Here is a 21201-nt window from a genome sequence, read left to right as displayed (position 1 = left end):
TATCTTAAGATCATTCCCATTTTTTTTTTATAATAATTATTGAATTCTACACGGCAATATTCACTATAGCATTATATTATTGGTTTAACAATATTAAAAATCAATCATTACGATTTTATCAATATAAAGTTATTTTTTATTTTTTTTATACCTAACTTATAGTCTAGTATAATGTTGTGAATCAAGTGCCATGGTACATACTCATAATAGTTCAATTATTATTTAGACATAATACATTTAGAAAAATTAGTATCTAAATAATTTAACACTTGCTTATCAAAACAAGTGTTTATAAGTGTGATGCTGATGTGTTTATCTCAAGCATTTAGTTAAGTGAACTGTTATTAAGTCAGATTTCTTACTCATGTACTTGCAGACTAGCAATCTAGACTTATGACCAATGTCGACATCAAATAGTAACATAAAAGTTGTATCATATACTATGTGCTCTAATACTCTTATAGTCTGTAGTATATAATATACAGCGACATAGGCTTAAATCATTTTTATACAAAATTAAAAGAAAATATTAATTAAAATCTGGTATGCCCAGCAGCACTCATTTAAATATACCAGAAAGTCGTCTTTGGTACTTATTAATACATGTTATAGAATTGTATAGAGTAGACTGATCTACAGTTAAAATAATGACTTACATTCTTAAATATTACAAGTGCATTTTCATATAGTTTCAGCAACTGTGCTGTACTTTTAACTTGACAAAGAAAGATGCTCAAAATGTAGTCTAGAAAATTGAAGCATTAGATATCCATTATCCAAGTGTTGAATGGAAATGTGATTATTGTATAGGTGTGAACTGTAAGAACATAATAACCATTGACAATTCTAATTGAATAATAAGGAAATTAACTATATTATAGGAGATCCTGAGATAGGTCTATTTAAGATGTAACATTTCAGAATTAGAACTAACATCTTAATGCCAATCTATACCAAAAATTATATTTTGCTAGTTAGAATAATTTTCAATAAAATAATTATTTGGATTTAGAATATTTTTCAATGAATCATAATTTTTGTACTTATAGAGTATTAAGTCAAATGGTATTTTTCAAGACTGAAAATAACACTTAAAATAATTATATGCTTTTAAATAAAAACAATAAGAATACATTATTGCTAGTTGGAATATTTTGCAACTACACTTTTATCTTACATTGATGCCAGCATATGAACCACTACAATAAGGTAAACATTGTTCTTTTTAAATGTTTTATAAAAATATACCTACAGATAATCATAAACATAATACAGTCTAAACTTTTAATTATCTTATGTTTATTCAATATAAAAATAAATAAAAAATATAAAAATTCTTATTCATTTGTTAAAAAGTAAAAATGTAAGTAGATAACAAAAAAAAAAATAAGACAATTTTTAATTATTTAATACAGTTAAGAGTTACCTTATGTTTTATTTTTTCATCATTGTTTTTTTAATTATCTGAACAAGTTCATGATTTGATGACATCATATTCTCCAGAGCTGTTAGAATAGAACTTTTCTGAAACAAAAATTAAATTTATTTTAGTGTATATAATTTATAATAAATACAATTATTTTAATAATATAATACACTTAATCACTAATTTAAAAACCCTGATTTTATGGTTCAACTGTGACAAATGTCATAGGTCAGAAGTTCCCAAACTTTTTATGGTACAACCCATTTTAGACATTTTTTTTAAATTTTAGTGATAATATCAACTATCAAGTTCTTTTTTTACTGTTCCGTTAATTAGTTGTTTATGACAAAAAATTAAGAGGACGTCGTACCTGCACACGATGTCTCCGCCTTACTTGCGTACGGCCTTATAAAATTTCGTTAAGAGTTAAGAGTTGAAAAAGAATACAAGATTTTTCATAAGTTTGACTAACAATAGTTATAAAAGAACTTAAACTTTGGTATGTATTCAGGCCATTAAAACATAAACCATATTTTATACCAACTACTGTAAATAATATTCTAGGCTGACAAATCATCTCCGTTCAGAATTGTTTTTCGTATACAATGATACTTATCATTGGATTCAAATTTAATACATAAATTTATTATAGTAACCTACTATACAGCAGAGCGTTACTCACTTGACCACACTTTTTTAATTTATTTAAAATACGGAATAATAATAATTATATTGTATTGTATACGTAATGATTAAAAGAAAAGTTACGATTTTTAAGATAAAATTATTTAAATATTAAAAATGTTTAATAATATAGGTACTACGACCACACTTATAGGTAGGTAGTTTAATTTATTGGTATATACATATATAAAGGTAACTATATAGTAGATATTAGATACCTACGCTAAATATAAATTTACTTATTTATTTTTATAGATTTATAAAGAAGTTGGAACTTCATTTTAAGACAGGAAGGAGATTTTGTAACTCAAAATGAAAGAATTATTTAATTAAACAAAACGAATAATTTTAAATAGTTAAAAAAATAATTAATTATATAATTATTTTTATATTCATTTCGGTGAAATGGAACTGCAGAAAAATAAATTCGGCGAAATGGTACCGCGACGAAATGAAACGGCGGCGAAATGGGAGCTGACCAAAAATTTAAATTATTAATTATTAAAACTAGGCAACAAAAATGTAGTATCGTATGTGTGTAAGACGGAGACAACACTCGCGGGTGAAACGTTCTCTTAAAGATACATAATATTAAAACAGTTAATTTTATTTTTGAATTTTTATTAATTACTAAAGAAATTTTACAACTATTTATCTGGCTATCAAAAAAATATATATATACATACATATAATATATATAAAATATAGGTATTTTAATGCTACTTTTTAATATGAAGAATGTAAATGTTTTCTATTTTTCATTACTACATTGATATTCACTTCAGCATTAGTTACGTTTGCTACGTTAGTTTTAAACGTAGTGAGTTTGTTAATATCAATTTGCTCCGTAAAGTTGTAATTTTCACGCTTGCGGATAGCGATTTATGATTAAAACTGAATATGAACATCATCGAAAAAAATAGAAACTGGGAATTATGGAAACACATTAAAAAAAAATGTAGGTATTTTTTAAAAATATAATCGTGACCCGCAGTTTGGGAATCTCTGTGACATAAATAATTGAAGTGGGTGGATTAGACATCTTGTACTAAACTTTGAAAAAAACCAGGCTACAAACCAAAGTTTATAGATAATAGTATTATCTATAAACCTTGGCTACAAACTACCATATCAAATGAGACCCAATATGTTACTTATAATTAGTTGTTAAAAGAAGTTAATGAACCACTGATGAGTTGGTGACGTTGGGGTAGTGAATGATAGATATAGGTACTATATAGTATAATATTAAACTATATAGAAATTTCTCATAAATATTTTAAATTACATCGGCACCTTGAGCTGTGATAATAATGATAATAATGATAATATTGTCTTAATTTTGGTAATAAATAAATTTCTCAAACTTATTATCTCCTATTGGTAAGTACATAATATTATAGTAAGTATTATACCAAATTCGTGATTGTAAAACTTTGAAACGTTTTAATTTGATAAAAATACAAAATTTGTTATAAATTAAAACCGTAAGGTTTTTTTTTTTTTTTTGGAAATAACCTTTTCATTTTCATAATATTTCAGTTCAAAAACGAATTTTATATTTAAAATTATTTTTCTTACCTACAAATTATATTTAATTTAGTAAATGGATGTAAAATTTATCTAGTTAGAAAAATTTAAAAAAATTTAATAATTAAAAAAGCTACATGTTACCTAGAAGGCTAGAACTAGAGAGCCTATATAATATTATATAGGCTCTCTAGCTAGAACCATAAATATTAATTGTTATAAGCATTTTAAATAAAGTTTTCCTATTTTTACAAAATTTTAAAAAGTCAAATTATTTAATCTACTTTAAAAATATGCATCTATATTATAACTACCTATAAATTATATCTATTGAAGCAGTACATACAATTAAAATTAATTATACTCATTACTCATTAGTTATTATAAACATTACTTGGAGAAATGAAGGCGAAGGCATGTTACTGATGTGAAAACATCTAACCTGTCCATTTACATCACCAGTGACAATATTCTAAAAATCGCAAGTATTATTAATTAGCTACTCAGCAATGTTATTTAATATTTTTCCATGATAGATATTAATAAAAATAATACTCACATTACCATGTTTAGAAAATTTCACCAGTGAGAAGTGTACGCCCGTCTTGCATGTAAACATCATGACAGGCTCGACCGTTTTTCGCGCAAAATCCCAAATGCAAATGACTGCGCCGCTGACGCTGACAATAACCGTGGAGTTGATTGGCGACCAATCGGCGTCGTCTACAGCGTTCTGAAAAGTATATAAAATTGCATACAATAGTAGGTATTTACCTAATACTAGAAACGATGGCATTATTTTTAAATATAAAATTATTTTACGATTTTTACAAAGCATATACTATAATAAAAAACGTACACAATAACACAAGGACAATAGCGGCACGTCAACGTTTTCCATCCAAATTTTGATTTGCCAGTCGGCTCCGTATGTAATGAAAATACTTGAGCAAAAAGGCGAAAATTTAATTCCGTAAACAGGACCATTATGAGCCATAAAAATTTTGTCGTAATGATTGCAGCTATCAACTGTGTTCTTAAAAAATGTTATATCACATGTATATAAATTTTATACTTAAGAGATAGATATATAGATATAGGTATAAGTGTGTATACGAGTATACGTGTAGTTAAAATTCTCTATGTTAAATCCAAATAGCTTATCTCTATACAATTAGTTTACCCTCCGAAGAATCGGTTTTAAGCAGCGGACGATGAATAAGTATCTGTGTAATAAGAAAAATTTATAGATGATCATTTCTAGGCGTATCTATAATATCTATCTGACTATCTGAACTATATTAGGTACCAATAATAAGGCCCCTCCAAACAATTTTTTATCAATGATTAATATGACAAACAAATCTGGCAATTAAGCAGATAGGTATCTATGAGTATAATAGCATAGTACTACATTTTAAATTTAACAAGGTTGTTTTATTGAATTTGACATAAATAAATATTTCCCGCATGCAGCTCATTATATATTTTAACATTTTGCATTTTATTATTTAATGTCATGTATAGAAAAAAATTTAAAAACAATATCACATTGTATACTAATCTTCCAAACAATATTACAAAATCATGAAAAAAAAATTTACAAAACGTGTTATTATCGGAAATGACGTATTATTTTATGTAGTAATTCAAAACAAAAAAAACCTTTGAAATGTGATCAAATAATTTATTATTTTTTATTTCACAAACATTTTCTTTTTCAAATAATAAATACTTGATTTTTAAAAGTCACTCATATTTTCTAACTTATCTAGTTGTCTGAATCACTATTCCTGTAAAAAAAAAAAAAAATAGTTTTGGGAAATAACACGTTTTGCATAGAAACACCTTAAATGGGTCAAATATGATTTAAATGTTTTGATCTACTATACCTAAATGATATGTGTGCGTAGATTGTAGTATACGTATGTTGGTAGTTGATACAATAAACAAGTTTTATAAAACCAAATTTAGTATAGTTATTACTTATTACTTATTACCTACTTAAATAAAGTCTAAATATTACACATTTTTCAGCAAGTATTAAAAAAGGTATTTGTTTTTGATCGTTAAAATTTGAAATGGTAATTGTACCTAAAACTTATTGTATGACTTCCATGTCACGTAACTATAAATTCTACCAATTATTGTCACTTAATATGTATTAGCCAGCTCCCACATTCAAAAGGTTTTATGTTTGTAAAAACTAATTTCGTGTTGTTTTTAACATAATATAAGTACCTAAGTACCCGCCATAACTCCATAATAAATTTATAACTTAGGTTAAAAATTAGTTATGCATTTTTTACTGATAAATATATAATATTTAATATATTCGTGTGCTTGTAAGTTAAACTATGACGCTCACCGAGGTTTACAAAAAACAAAAAATAATTAACTAATACATTTTAAACATGTATTTTAAATTATTTACAGGATTGATATGTTTAATAATGAAATATTAATATTATTGTAATTATATTGATAATGTTATTATAGGTATGTTTAAACATATTATATTATGGTTTAAAAACTACTTTTTTATTTTTATTTGACGTTTTAATTTTGAATATAGTTTTTTCAGAGTTAATATTATTATAATTATTATTTTAAATTCTGAGCAAAATGATGAATTTATTGATAGTTTGACAATGATGTGTTCTTTTACCTATATGTAATCACTTTTTGGAACAATAAAAATGTTTTGATTTTCAATTTTGAAGGTAATTTCTAGTAGCATGTAGTTCAAGCGTGCCCAACCTTTTTCAACTTGCAGGCCACATTCAAAATTTAAATTTATACTACTGTATATTATATATTTATATAAAAAATAATACACATATTATATTTCTATTAATAATCTAAAATCCAATACATTTTTCAAAATTTAATTTTAATAATTAAAATTAAAAATTGTACGATATTTTGTATTTCTTAAAAGCTTGTTAAAATAAAACATTTTTAAATTATAATTTTTATTCTTTTTTACGCCCATACAAATTTCTAATTTTTATAAAATTGCCACGAGTAGATTAGAATACTCCCGCGGGTCGCGGTTGGGCACTCTTGATCTAGTTGGTACTTTGAAAGTATACTTAAAAATGAATAAATACTATAGATACTCGAAATATTTATTTTAACATGATATAATTTTCAAAATATATAATTATGACTCGTTTTAAAATTATTTTTAGATTTTAGATATATTTAGATTTTTTTTCCTATAAATATTAATAAAAAAAATATTGATGGGTCAAAAAGCTTGATAATTTTATACAAGATTTCTCATGCAACTAAAAAATTAAAAAATATATATATTAAGAACCTTTATAGCGATTTTAATTTATTGAAATTTAAACGAAATTAAATATTTAACCTAAAGATTTTAATTACCTATACTTTGTTGTAATTTAAAATATAATTTGTGGGTACCATTGAAATTTGAAACGTTTAACATATTATACGCTTTACTATTTTATGCACATAATAACATTTTAAAATAATATAGTGTTTTCAACCTTTTTAAAACCTGTGGAGTGAGGCTAATTTTCAGTTAGTCACTCACGACTCACTAGTTTCACCATTACTATGTACCGTACTAAATAATGGAACATCGTTATAAAAATACCTGTACGATAAAACCAACTTTAGTCCCAACAAAGTATGTACTTTTATTAGTTGGGTGAAACGATATAACCGTTCCCGGCATATTTTGAACAATGGTTGAATAGTCGAATTTGCAAATGTTCGGTTTTGCGGCATCGTTTCGGATTCCACAATATATCAACGACATTTGTTCTAAAATAAATTTTGCAGTAAAATTATTAAAATGTCCATGTTTTGTACATATTTTATATTTTTATGATAAACTTTATTGAAAGCTAGGAACTCAACGTGAGACTGACGACACACAATTCCGCACAATAAATCTTTTTGCCTATCCAAATCCTCAAATGTTTGTAAAACAATAGATTTTGTTTATCTGACCAGAATGTAACAGTTTAACACGATTCCACATAAAAATTGCTGCGACGTTGCCAGTTATAGTAAAAATATATATGATTATGATATTAATATTGTAATCATATTTCATTGTAATAAAAATTAGTCAGTAAATACCTACCTATTAGTTAATTTACCTGATAAAACAAATAATTAACAATTAGCGCAAACACTTAAAAGTTCAGTGAATAGGTACCTCATCTATCTCGCACAATGTAAAAAAACGTAAAGAGAACAAAATAATGCACTTTCCAAGTTCATCATGTATACTTTTCTTAAAATTTAAACTAGATTCATTTTTTTTAACTAACTTCTTTAACCTTTCGATGTCTAAAATTATTTTTTTAAATACAATCTACAACGTCGCAAATTAATTTTGTGTGGAATCATGTAAATGAAAGGTATATGTGGAATGTGAATTATCGAGTAAGGCGTAGAGCGGTCTGTGGAAGGATGAAGATTGAAGGATCGTCTTCGTTTTTTAACGACCTGAGTCATAATATTACATCTTATATAAACTGCTTCCACTGTCAAGTCTAATCAACTTCAATAAAGTTTTATACACATATAGACGTAATTTGCAGGAGGTTTGTGTGTGTTCAGCAACCACCCTAGTTTAGGAATTAAATTGACCAAATTTTTGTGTTCGAAAACACCACTGGTCACATTTATAGTATGACAGAACCCTAGTATGAACATTATCAGTATGAATATTATCATTGGTAAAATATAAATTTCTGCACTGTTTGTAATATTTGTACCTACAGTAATTGCCCATCGCCAAAAAATAATCTTATTTTATAAGAGAAAACGTCTGCTATAACTGCTCTATAAGTGTTCAATGAAAACGAATAGTAGTGTCGTCACTCGTCAACTACAAATAATATAATATGCAATTTGTTAGTCGTTTACCTGTGTTGTACGTCTTGGAAACACCGCCTGACCATTTACGTACCGATCCGTTGCCATCCACGGATAGTATAAATTCGTCTTCTGATGTATAACTTTTTTGTAAAAACGATACAACACTCCATATAGGGAAGTTTTGTAAGTTTTTCCTATAATCAATATGTTTATAATTATTTAAATCAACTTGATTTAAAGAAAATGCAGTAGGTAGTAGGCGTACTATACAATTAATATATTATATAGGTATTTCTAGTATTTAAAAAAATGGCTAGAATTCGAACTCGAAATGTAAATGTATTTCATTTAAAAACTCAATGGTGACTCAAAACTAAATTCTTCAAGGTGATTTAATGGCATTGGAATACCTATATTGAGGAATTAAAAAATGTTCAGATGGGCTAGTTTTTGTGTGGGCAGCGCGCTTTAATAATATTCATGCACAATAGAAAACTATTATGTATTTATGTACCTATTTTCAAATCGATCAAATCAACTAATGATGATACATTTATATTGTTTAAATTGTGTATACCTATTTTCGAGTATCTTTTGTTTGTAGATAGTAGATACAACGGATCTTTAAACAGAATAATATATGATGGTATTACTTATTACATTATACACCACCTATATAACTTATTATCAAATTATTTTGTGTTATTATACTTATTTATAATAATATATAAAATTACACAACAAAAGAAACTATAATTCACTCGTTAACTATCACTGGATCACAGATTTCTTGGACTATGTCCAATATGTATACGCATCCTCCGTGACTGCCGGCGACTAGGATGTTAGCTTTGGTTTTTGAGAAATCAAGACAAGTAATAGGCTTATTGAACTCATACATTCTTTCCGGATAAACAGGATTCTTTAGCGACCAACAACAAACAGCACCTTTAAAACCATTCGATTCGTCGTTCCATTTTCCGTAACCCACTGCCAAAATGTCCTAAACACCAATAAAATAGAATTAAACGCACATTATAATTTATAATATTAAATAATATATATGTTGTAAATATTTAAATAATCGATGTATTTATGATGGGATGTATTAATAAATTTAAAAAACATTATATGTACTTAAAACTTTTCGACATCACGTATGTTGTATTATATTATTATTGTTTTAATGACCTGCATACCACAAAATAAAATAATGTACTGAAAATGTTTATTTAAACAATAGTGTAGGTATATTTCAAGATGCTAGTAAGTAGTAAGAACTAGTAATTTTTAACTATAATAAAAATCTAAAATGATTTGATATTAAATCGTTATTTTCGCGTGAATTTTAGATTTCATAAAAATTTAAACTTAAGATAAGATTTTTATAATTTCCCAACGCTAAACTTCTTTTATAATTATTATAAGCCAAACTTATGGAAAACTTTGTAATAACTAAGCAACTCTTAGCTATTGTACAACATTTTTTATACATTTTAAACTACAAAATAATTTGCAAATATTCATGATTTTGATGAATTGGTGCCTATGTATTCTTATAATTTTAGAATGACTATAGGACTAACTCATGAGGAACTTTGTTTAAATTTTCAAGTATTTTGACTCAGCTAAAAAAGTCTTATCGATATTTATATAAAAAAAAAATTAATCAAAAACGAATATTTCAAATGCCTATAAACAGCCTTAAAATAAGTGAAATATTTTGAAAATTTAATGATGTAAAAAAAATGCAAATCTAAATAACTGGTGAAAGTTTCAAGTACCGACGGCCTATACTTTTTAAATAATAACAAATATTGAAAATCGTGTTGTGAAAAACTTAGTGTTAAATTTTTTTAACCTTAGATATAAATTCAAAATATTTTATGAATTTTCAACTACAAAATTACTTGCACATTTTCACGATTTTGGCATATTTCTAATAACTTTAAACAAGTAAAAAAAAAAATTAAGACTAACGATTTTTTATTCATTTTTTTATTTACAATAAGAGCATTTTATAAGAAACACTGTTTTAAACTTTCAAAATAAAAATTTTTTATTGACACTCCAAAAAAAAAAAATACTTAGAAAAATTGAAAATTTCAGTTGTCTATAAATAACAAAAAAACCAAAATATTTAAAAATTTAACTGTATATAGGTATAACACTAATATAAACATTTGGTAAAAATTTAAAGTATTTACAGACTTATAGTGATAAATTTTTGAGTTAGGTACACCTATATAAAAAAATCAATTTTATTAAATTTGGCTTTGCGTAAAAATTCCAGTTATTTTTTTTAAAACTGCTGGAAATTTCTTACTTTTGACCTCTAGGTATAATGCACTAAGGATATTCAATTTGCCATCGGAAACCACCCCTGAAGTTTTAAATTGAATTAGTATTTCGACAAGTTATGGTGTATACAGACACAAAAAATAACACACATTATTGTTGTAAAATCAATACATTCATTACTTCGTTCAGAATCTAAAAAAAATACTTAGCGTAAAAAAACTAAAACACTAATTTTTCGATTAAATTTCAAATTTTAACATAATTTGATAAGCAATCATAAAATAAAAATATTAGTGATATAGTAATTAAAAAAAAACCACACGAATGTATATTTAAACAAAAAAAAAAACGAAAATACACAAATTATTTTATTATTGTAATGATAAATGTTTTAATTTAAATAACGTATTTCTTTACTACGCTAGTACCTTTTGGACAACCTCTGGCGGTCGTGGGATACTATCAAGTTTCCTTCGGCTTAGCCAGCGGTTTTTTGTTGCGTAAATGGATGGGTGACCGTCAATATTTTTTGCTTATTGTTATGTTTTTATGATTTTTATTTATGATCTAATGTATATTAAATTATTATATACTTAATAGTTAATACAAAGTTCTTTTTTTATCGAAATTTCAAAAAAAAAAAAAAAAAAATTACTTAGAAAAATCGAAAATTTCATTTGTATATAAATAGCTCAAAAAAGCCATAATATTTTGAAAATTAAACTGTATACAGATAACAATAATATAAACATTTGGTGAACATTTCAAATATTTACAGTGATTTTTTTTAAATTGAAACATTATTTCGACAAATTATGGTATACACAGACAAAAAAAACACACACATCATTGTTGTAAAATCAATACATTTCTCACTTCGTTCAGAATCTATAAATATTATAATTATTATAAATTGTTTATATTATTATTTTTCAATTTATTATATGGTTTCTATTCACCCCATTCTATCTTCTATAGACTATAGTTCTATGATATACGGTATTTGTATAAAGTTTGGAAATTTACAATAATTTAGGATTTAATAGCAAATAATGTATAAGGATATTATTTAAACGTATAGTATATCATAAATATTCTCTAAATCATCATATTTAAGTCTAAAAAATATTCCGTAAGTGACATGAGTAGGTACTTTTACTTTAATTTATAGTAAGAATAACAAGTCAGATTAATTACCTACCATGATAATTAACTTTTAAAATATTTGTATTATAGATAATATCAGCTTTTATACAAAATTACAGAATTTATTTCTCATACAAATACAATTAATTATTAAATTGTCAAAATTATTATAAATTTATGAGATATTTATATCCATGGATTATAAATTGTATATTTACTTCATTCATAGTATTCCATACGAACGACGAGACCGAAAAATTCGTTAATTTATCGTTTGAAAATTGTAATATTTCTTCTAACGTATAGCGGTAAGACATTGAGTTCAGTTCTGTAAATAAATTAAAAATAATATAAGTATAAGACATTAATGAGTTGCATTATCAATATTCATACTGTCACTTGTATGTCGAGTTATGAATTCAATCTGTTTTTTGGAAAAATTGTTTGACGTCACAATTCGGTCAGATATAAACAACATTTTTTTGAAATTGTCGCTTGATTTAAATTCTAAAATATTTAAATTATTCAAATATTATATTGTTTGTATAAGATTATTAATAATGAACAATAAAAAGAAATGTGTTTTTTGTTTTTGTTACAAATAAGAAAATTATATTTATAGAAATTTGACACTTACAAAATATTTATAAGTAGGTAGGTACTTACTATTAATTTTTTTATTCATAATAGGTACATATTATCATATTTTTATAGACATTTTAATATTTCAATTTTAACTATTAAACGTTTTTCATTTAAGTTTTGTTGTTTAAACTTAATATTTTTATTTTTAAAGTTTATGATAAATATTATGTTAAAAAAAAACTTACTGCAGTCTGAAGCTGTAATAGGTAATAGGTATATACAATATAAATAATAAGTTATCAGATTCATGAAAACTTCGTATATAATAAGTCGTTTATGACTTATTTTGAATATGGCACTCTCACCTACTAATGAGCTTGTCTGAGCTAACCTCACAGAACAGACCATAAGGCCAGTAACACTTGCAATATTAAGTAGAACCTACCTACTTATTGGCTATTACCTATACAGTAACTAGGTAGTAATGAGAATGGCATGGAGGTACAATTACTAAATACTAACTTGGGATTTTTTCCATTGACGCATTGTTATCGATTTCCTTTTGAAGTATCCATACAGATGCAATATTTGACTGATCCTAAATAATTAAAAATAATTGATTTATCTATACTGGTATGCAACTGTGGTCAATTTTGATTTTGATTAATAATAATATAAAGTATAATTTAAAAAAGTATATTTTTAAATTCTAACTATATTGTATTACATGAACTTGAAAATGTTATGTACATGCAAATAAAACTTAAAATAAAAAAAAAATGTAAATCATTGCCTACTTTTAAAGTGATTGCTTCTGTTTGTGTGTGTTGTGTTCTTTGAAAATATCTTGAAGCTTGCACAGCATCAGATAACACATATTTAGTAGTTTTTATTATCTAAAATTGACATAATACAAATATTAATTAGTATTATAATATTTTAATCAAATGACTAATACATATTTAATTGAAATATGGGTTTTTTTTTGTGTGCCAGTCCTCCCTAGCTATAATATATGTTACATACAAAGTCCGGAATTTACACATTGAGAATTGTACAATGTTGCGATACAAAGTAACTAAATTGTATAAACTACAAGTTAAATTATATAATTCGCGATGTGTACAAGTACAATAATCACTATACACATTGTGATATACATAAAATAAAATACGTTAAGCTATCATATTATAACAGTTATTTTAATAAATTACAATTTTATATTTAAATGGGCGTAGCGAGGGTGCATGGGTGGGGACACTTTCCTCCCTATGAATATAATATTGAATTCTATTTCTTTATACAAAACGAATAAATTTTATATTAAAATCATTTTAGCAATTAGTTTAATAGTTTGATTTTGCTAAGATTTTAGACGATTATCATTGATATAATTTAAAAATAATAATATAAATAAATACTTAAAAAAAAATAATTTTTAAAAATTGAGTTTTAATTTCCCCCTCCTGTACGAATCCTAGGTCCTAGCTACACCCATGTATATTGAGTTATGTTCTACAAAGTACAAATATGTTTATTATGTAATTTCTAGTGTCATAATTGTATATTAATACCAACTATTATGCGTTGCAGAGCGTTTGAAAACATTATAGCAGCTTTAATTTTTAAATGTATGTTATTACTTGTTACAGTTTAAAATTCAAAATAAACTATAACTAATATAATAAATCGGGAAATTTGCTCGTCTGTAAATATACTAGTTGTCGAGCCCCGAGTGGCTGAATGTAGAAACCTTCAACCTTGTTAATAAGTAAGTCACTGTAGACTATAGTCTGTAAAGGATGTGTTAAATTTTAATTTAATGATGAATCACCGTATAGTGTATACAATGAGTCAATGAAAAACGATTTTGAACGGTTACAGTATAATATCTGCCTTTATTACTATAATTAAGTGATATTTTATTATTATAAATTTATATTAATTCTAATATATTAAAGTAATTTATTTTATTAATACAGCTGATTGAATTAATTTTTCTGAAAACATCGCATTTCTTAACTCATTAATTCTTGCTGTATATAATGTATTTATATGATGTATTATTTTTATAAAATTTTGACCAAATAACGAAGATCAATTTACCATAGAAAAGTGTTAATAGGTTCGTGTTGATAATAATATAAATGAGCAATAGCTTTTCTTAATGACAATCTAAACATTTGTTCAATGTCATTATATAGTACCTAAAATATAAAAATATAGGTATACTTAAAAGTTTCACTAATAATTGTTTTTTAATTACAATATAATAACAATTAAAAAATGTACACGTTCCTATGTATTTTAATTTGTTTAAAATGACAAAAAACATATTTTTTATGTTCAATGTCAATATTGTGTTATTATAGTAGCTGGTAGTGGTGTCGAATGTAGCTCGGGGCGTTAAATTGCAGGTCATTGTCGGTGATTGACGGTTGTAACGACTTATTGGATGTATCCTAAATTTTAAATCAAATATTAATTATTACTAGGGCTCGGATTTATATGTATTAAAAAACCAAAATATGTAAATAAATGTGTAATAACAAATCGTTTTAAATGTGATAAAAAAATTAAAATATGGAATATAAAAAAATTACTAAAAAACTGCTTTATAAATGACAAAAAATAAAAATAAAAAATGAAAACAATTGAATTGAAGTTATTATGAAATTTAACCTTATTCATCTTGATCTTGAAAGCAATGTAATACCATGCGTAAACTGTCAAAGTTATATGATCCACCGTTTGGTCGGAACATAGATTAGTATAGGTATACCAACTAAAGGAGTGCTCTATTTATCGAGGTTAAATACCTATCGAATATATTATATCGACTGAAGGTTAAGTTTAATAATAATTGGTATTATTTTATTTACATACTTTTGGAAACATGGGAAATTATTTGTATTGAAAAATACAATAGTATATAATTAATAATAAAATGTAAATCTACAAACTGTTGAAATATGTATGAAAAAATGGAATTATTGAGAAATATATAAAAACACGTACTTATGGTAAAATATGTAAAATAAAATATAATTTATTTCATTGGAAATTGCATGAAACGAATTTATCACTTACCTAAATTAATTTGTCAATTATCAAGCCACAGTAAAAATATGTATTTACTATTTACATATCAATCCGAGCCCTAAGGTACATAAAATTACGAAAAACAAATAAGCGGAAACAGTGTGTCACCCTTTATTTCTAAGGATACGAGTTCGTATTTTTTTTTCAATTAGTTATACGATATATTGAAATTTATAATTTTATATTATAAAAAATTATTATATAAAGGTACATTTTTATAAATATAATAGTTATAGTTTTTTTTATCATAGATAATTGTAAACCAATATTGACGTAGGTACTTTAGCGTAGTGTGAATGGACAAAGATATTATAATAAAATAAAATAATCTAAATATTTTGAAAGTTACATCGTGTAAAGTGTAAATCAAATAATTAAATAGGTAAAGTAATTGAAATTTGAAGTACATTTTAATTTTTTAAGTTTCTACAATTAAAGTTTTTTTAATTACAACAAGTATTATTTAAAATCATTATTTTTTGTTAATATTTTGTCAACAATTCAACATTTGTATTTATAAATATTTATTTTTGGTAATTTAAAATTATTGTAAGAACAACTAAGTATTAAATTTTCAAATCTTATTTTTCAACATTTAAATGAAATGGTTTTTAACTATACCAATATTAATTCACAGGTTTTCATGATTTTTACTATGTATTATTTTTATTTTTTTTAAATTTCTGCATAAAAAACTTGTAAGAAACTTTGTTATTAATATTTATTAACATTTATCGAAAAAAAGCTAAAAAATTTAACAGCATAGGCCATAGAACCTATATAAATAATAAAAATTGTATTATATACATACTGAACGGTGCTAAAAGTGTAGGGAAATTATAAAATTGCTATAAGTTTTAAAAAAATTAGCCGTGATGTAAACTTTAGTTTAGTCAATATAAATAAGTAAAAATGGCTGAATAATCAAATTACAATTTCACACTCATTAAATACTTATAAATGGGTTAGCCGCAGACTTGGGTAGTATTCCGAATACAGTATTCGAAATACTTTTTAAACATCCAATCACACTTAAAAAATAATATCATTACTCTTTTCGTCATTGAAGCTTTTGCACTTGTATATAACTATAAATAAAACGAGATTATTATAATATTAATTCATAAACAATGAATTAAAAAAAAAATATTTTTGTCATTGAAATCTAAATCTACTAAAAAAAAAGTATTCAAATATATATGTATTCAAAATAATTTTAAAAAGTATTTTACCCAAATCTGACTTAGGTACTAATTGTTGAGAAAACATAAATTCAAATTATTCTACATTGTTATTTATTATGCTTAATGTAAACATAGTTACACATAATAGGTATGCAATATATTATAAGACGTACGATTTACATTATACATAGGTATATTATATCTACGACGTCTACGTTAAAAAATAGAGATAGGAATATTACAATCTTTAAAAAACACTTATTAAAACATAACATAATATAAGATTAAAATATGAATCACATGGAATTAAATACTTATATATATCATATACAAACCTCGTTTTTTGTAATGTTTGAAATATTCTTGGACGGTGCCAAAGACGGTAATTCTAAAAGAGTATTGGTTTCAGTTTCATACAACGTAGTTTTGAAGAGTTGAACGTCGGGTGTCTTTAATGGCTGATTTTGTATTTTGACTACTTTCAAGGTTTCGATTTCTGAATTTTAAATAAAAACTTTAATATTAGGTACCTTATATATTGTATTAGTATTAGACATATTCATTAGAAATTGAATAGAACTTTGAATTTTAATAATAACTACAGTAACATAAATGTGGTATATACATTATACGGATTCAAAAGTATCACGATTTCATGATAATTTGTTATGTATTAATAAACTATTGATAATAATTAAGGCGCGGATTTGTATGCATTTGCATCTTTATTCTAGTTGATCGTGAAATATGTTAATTGAGCACAAAATTTATTTCATGACATAACGATTTAAGAAATGAAACTTTTTTAGTGCATATTTTTGACATTTTTTGACATTTTTCTATATTTTAAGGGCTTTTTAAAAAAAATTTAATTGAATATTTCATCTTTTAATGCATATTTCAATGTTTTTTTTCGACATTTTTTAAATATATACTATTCTTCATTTTAATAAAAATAATAAAAAAATAATAGTTTTGATTAATATCTGCAAAATAAATTAATAGATATTGGTACTTGTAAGTTGAAAGTTGTAGGTATAAACGGTTTTTCCAAATATGGTCTTAGAGCTTAGAGTGCTTAGACCAATAATCAGGGGAATAAAATATGTTAACCAAGATAAGAAAATATCGATTAAGACTATATGATTGAACTACATTATTTCATTATTGTTCAAAAAATATTTTTTGCTAATTTTTTTATGCATCATATTTTTCTATTTTTTATGCATATTTTAATATTTTAAAGCATATATTTAGGCATATTTAAGATTATTTAGCGCATATTTGGTTGGTTTTTAAAGCATATACCTAAATCCGCTCTTTAATAATAACAATAAACAAATAATCGAGTTAGAAGAGACTAGAGATCTGCGTATATCATTAAGATATCATTATAGATCATCGAACAGTCACTACCTACTTAAACAGAAATATTTCTAAAATAATTTGGGAAGTGCTTAGAGCGACTTATTTTAATAAAAAATTTAATAGTCATAGTGGATATTTGACCACTGTCCAATGGTTTAATACGTTCGTCGCATTTATAATGGTCAGTATATCGCGGATAAAATTAATATTGCGTGATAATTTTAGAATAGATAGGTAGATTATTGACTCACCAATTTATTAATCGATACCATTTTTGATAAGTGAGTATACTGTGTTATTGTGGTTAATCACCTTGTAAATAATACATAAGTACGTGAAAATAATTACAAATTGTTCGTTTAAATTTGGCAACGTCGCTCGAAATATTTTATACTCAATCGTGTTATTATGCTCTATCATATTTTACTGACACCACTGTCTTGTACTCTCGTGGTTTACACATATCTAATGAATATTATGACAATTCACAAGTATCCGATTATCTAAATAGTCGGTAAAAATAAATAGATTAAATGAAAATCAAGATTTATTAGTTTATATATTATTAAGTTGACGTGCTTTGATAAAAACAAGGATGTATATCTATAGCATGTTTATACCTAGTGATTTTCATCATGCGTACTTATGTACCTACCTAATTTATTTTGCTGTAATGATAAAAATAACATAATACATCATTTGTTCTAAATTTCTAATATAATTTACCTACCTGTTTAATCTTTATTTGGAATATATAATAAAAGTGCATACCATTTTCTAAACTTGTACATATTTTCTCAATATTATGCTCGTCGAAATGAAATATTTGTTGCGATTTCTGTGTTTTGAGTTTGTGTTTATCCATTACGGTATTTTTCTGATGTAATTATTCTACAAAATAAAAAATCATTAAATTTTGGTCATCACTTTGAATATGAATACTAAGTATTTATGATAACTAAAGTTGAAAATAAATTTAAAGCTATTGTAACTTAGTTATTATCGATTAAACAGATAAAAACACGAAGGTTAGTGTATAATGACGAATCAAGAAAGCTGGTTGCCTGGTTGTACCTACCTATAAGATATTTGTATAAAAGGCAATTCTTTTAAAGGGAAACACTAATTATATAAAAAATTAGGCTACATATAGTATATACCAATTTCGGAAGAATTGTTCAAGCATGATAAAATATGTAATATTATATTATTTTGTCATGTGTTCAAACCAATATTATAACGTAACAATTACGGACACGGATTTGGTTATCAAAATACTTATTGAGAACATAAAGTTACTAAAAATTACGTGCGTTTTGGATATAAATAAATATTTTCGCAAGTTTTTCAGGACTTGAAAAAAAGTACTAAAAACATTCAGTAGGCAGGGTTAAAAAGATTTTTTTTGTAAAAGAACAATCGTTATTCTTATGTTTTTTTTTTTTTTTTATAAATATATTATCAATTGTCATCATAGATTTTATGGTTAAATTTTTTTTTGAAACAGCCTGTATAAACTCTAATCTATTAATTTCACCACTTAAATACTATAATAATTATTTGTTGTTGAATGTCTCCTATAATTTTCAAGTTAAAATATTATTTATTTAATGTTAGCTATACATTACTCGAGTCGTTGTTTTCCAGAGCCCCGGTTTGGTTCCAATTTTTTTTTATATGTATTATAAATTGTTCCATAATAAAAATAATAATAACTTATTAAAATCAATTTTTATTTTTGACCTTGATGGCAATTACTTAAAGTTATAAAGTATAAATTGTCTTAACGGATATACAGTTATTAGAGTAAAATAATTATTTAATTATAAATATTCATTTCAATTATTATTTTATTATAATTTCACAGAATATATTTCTTTGTAGATCATATCAGGTAGGTACATATTCTATTATTATATTAATCTAGTCTCTTTACTACAGTACTACGTTCTCCTCGTCCACCGTAAAGATAAGGCAGTATCAGGCATCAACAATGTCATGACAACATTATACTTTGGGCAATGAGGAAAAATCCTACACAGGTGTTATGTTTAGGATTTATCGTTACTTACTTTTGAAGTAGACTCCTAATTATTATAAAACCAACTGTCCATGAAAATAGTTCTGCATATTATTTATTATTTTATTATTTTAGTTGAAAAAAGACGATGTAAAAATTATTATACGGTAATAATTAATAAATTATAAACATTTATAAGGTTTTAAAAATAAAATGTTTGTGTGGTAAGTGGTAACTAGATATAGGTACATAATATTGTCTGTAAAAGAAAAAAAATGGGTTGGTATTCGTTAATCGAATAAAAATTAATAATGATTAATATTATTATATAATCTCTTATTTTAATTTAAATATAATATGCGTGAATGCGTAGTGATTTTGAAATCTCCGTCGCAGTACTCATGTAGTCCGATAAATGATGATAAATAATAATAATTGGTAAAAAAATTAATACTTTTGGAAGATTTTTATATAGGTAAAAAAAAAAAAAAACAATACAATCGCCCGAAATGGGTGAAAGAGTAAAGGTTAATGCGTCAGCTAATAGACGCCATAAAAAGGCTGATAAAATATTAATATTATTCAATAATATATATATTAATAGTATGATTAAAAATATTATGATAATAGTAAAGAAGTACAACTGCCCTGGCGGAGGTAGTGTCGGCAGCAGCAGCTGGACCACGACGGTCGCGGCGCCCGACACAGAACTAAAATAACGATCGATAATCATGCAATATTTTCTTCTATTATCAGTCCGACCGGCCGGCGGCTAACAAATAAAACATATTAATATTCCGACAGTAAAAAATCGTTCTTTTATTCACAGTTTACCCCGACAGAATAACCGTGATTGTAGGTAGGTTCTTTAAAAATTAAAACCGTGAATAATATTAATGTAATATTGTCGACAGAAAACAATAATAACGGGTGAACATCGCAAACGCGGTATTACGATTGACCGTGAGACGATTATAATCGCGAATTCG

The 21201-nt window shown here is 25.0% G+C and overlaps 1 protein-coding gene and 1 long non-coding RNA gene across 3 annotated transcripts; one reads left to right on the top strand and one right to left on the bottom strand.

Annotated features, from left to right (window-relative positions):
- Positions 1–689: 689 nt before the first annotated feature.
- Positions 690–21178, bottom strand: LOC114125026 (dynein axonemal intermediate chain 4-like). 2 transcript variants are annotated; one of them, XM_050205963.1, is made up of 15 exons: positions 20265–21178; positions 18964–19083; positions 17160–17320; positions 13336–13434; positions 13061–13136; positions 12347–12460; positions 12172–12281; positions 9268–9509; positions 8555–8700; positions 7269–7438; positions 4500–4676; positions 4200–4373; positions 4035–4112; positions 1427–1524; positions 690–817 (listed from the first exon to the last, which is right to left on the bottom strand). In XM_050205963.1, the coding sequence occupies exons 2-14, from the start codon at positions 19055–19057 to the stop codon at positions 1435–1437; spliced, it is 1731 nt and encodes a 576-aa protein (XP_050061920.1). In that variant the 5' UTR covers positions 19058–19083; positions 20265–21178; the 3' UTR covers positions 690–817; positions 1427–1434. The 2 variants fall into 2 exon arrangements, with proteins under 2 accessions (XP_050061920.1, XP_027844302.1); XM_027988501.2 differs by lacking the exon at positions 20265–21178 and adding an exon at positions 19821–20233.
- Positions 1457–4373, top strand: LOC126551787 (uncharacterized). Its single transcript, XR_007605671.1, has 3 exons — positions 1457–3493; positions 4019–4125; positions 4214–4373. It is a non-coding gene; the product is annotated as an uncharacterized LOC126551787 (long non-coding RNA).
- Positions 21179–21201: the final 23 nt, after the last annotated feature.

The sequence above is a fragment of the Aphis gossypii genome, chromosome X (genome assembly GCF_020184175.1).
Source record: "Aphis gossypii isolate Hap1 chromosome X, ASM2018417v2, whole genome shotgun sequence".
NCBI lineage: Eukaryota > Metazoa > Arthropoda > Insecta > Hemiptera > Aphididae > Aphis > Aphis gossypii.
The sequence above is the reverse complement of the archived record's forward strand: the minus strand, read 5'-3'. Positions and strand labels throughout refer to the sequence as shown.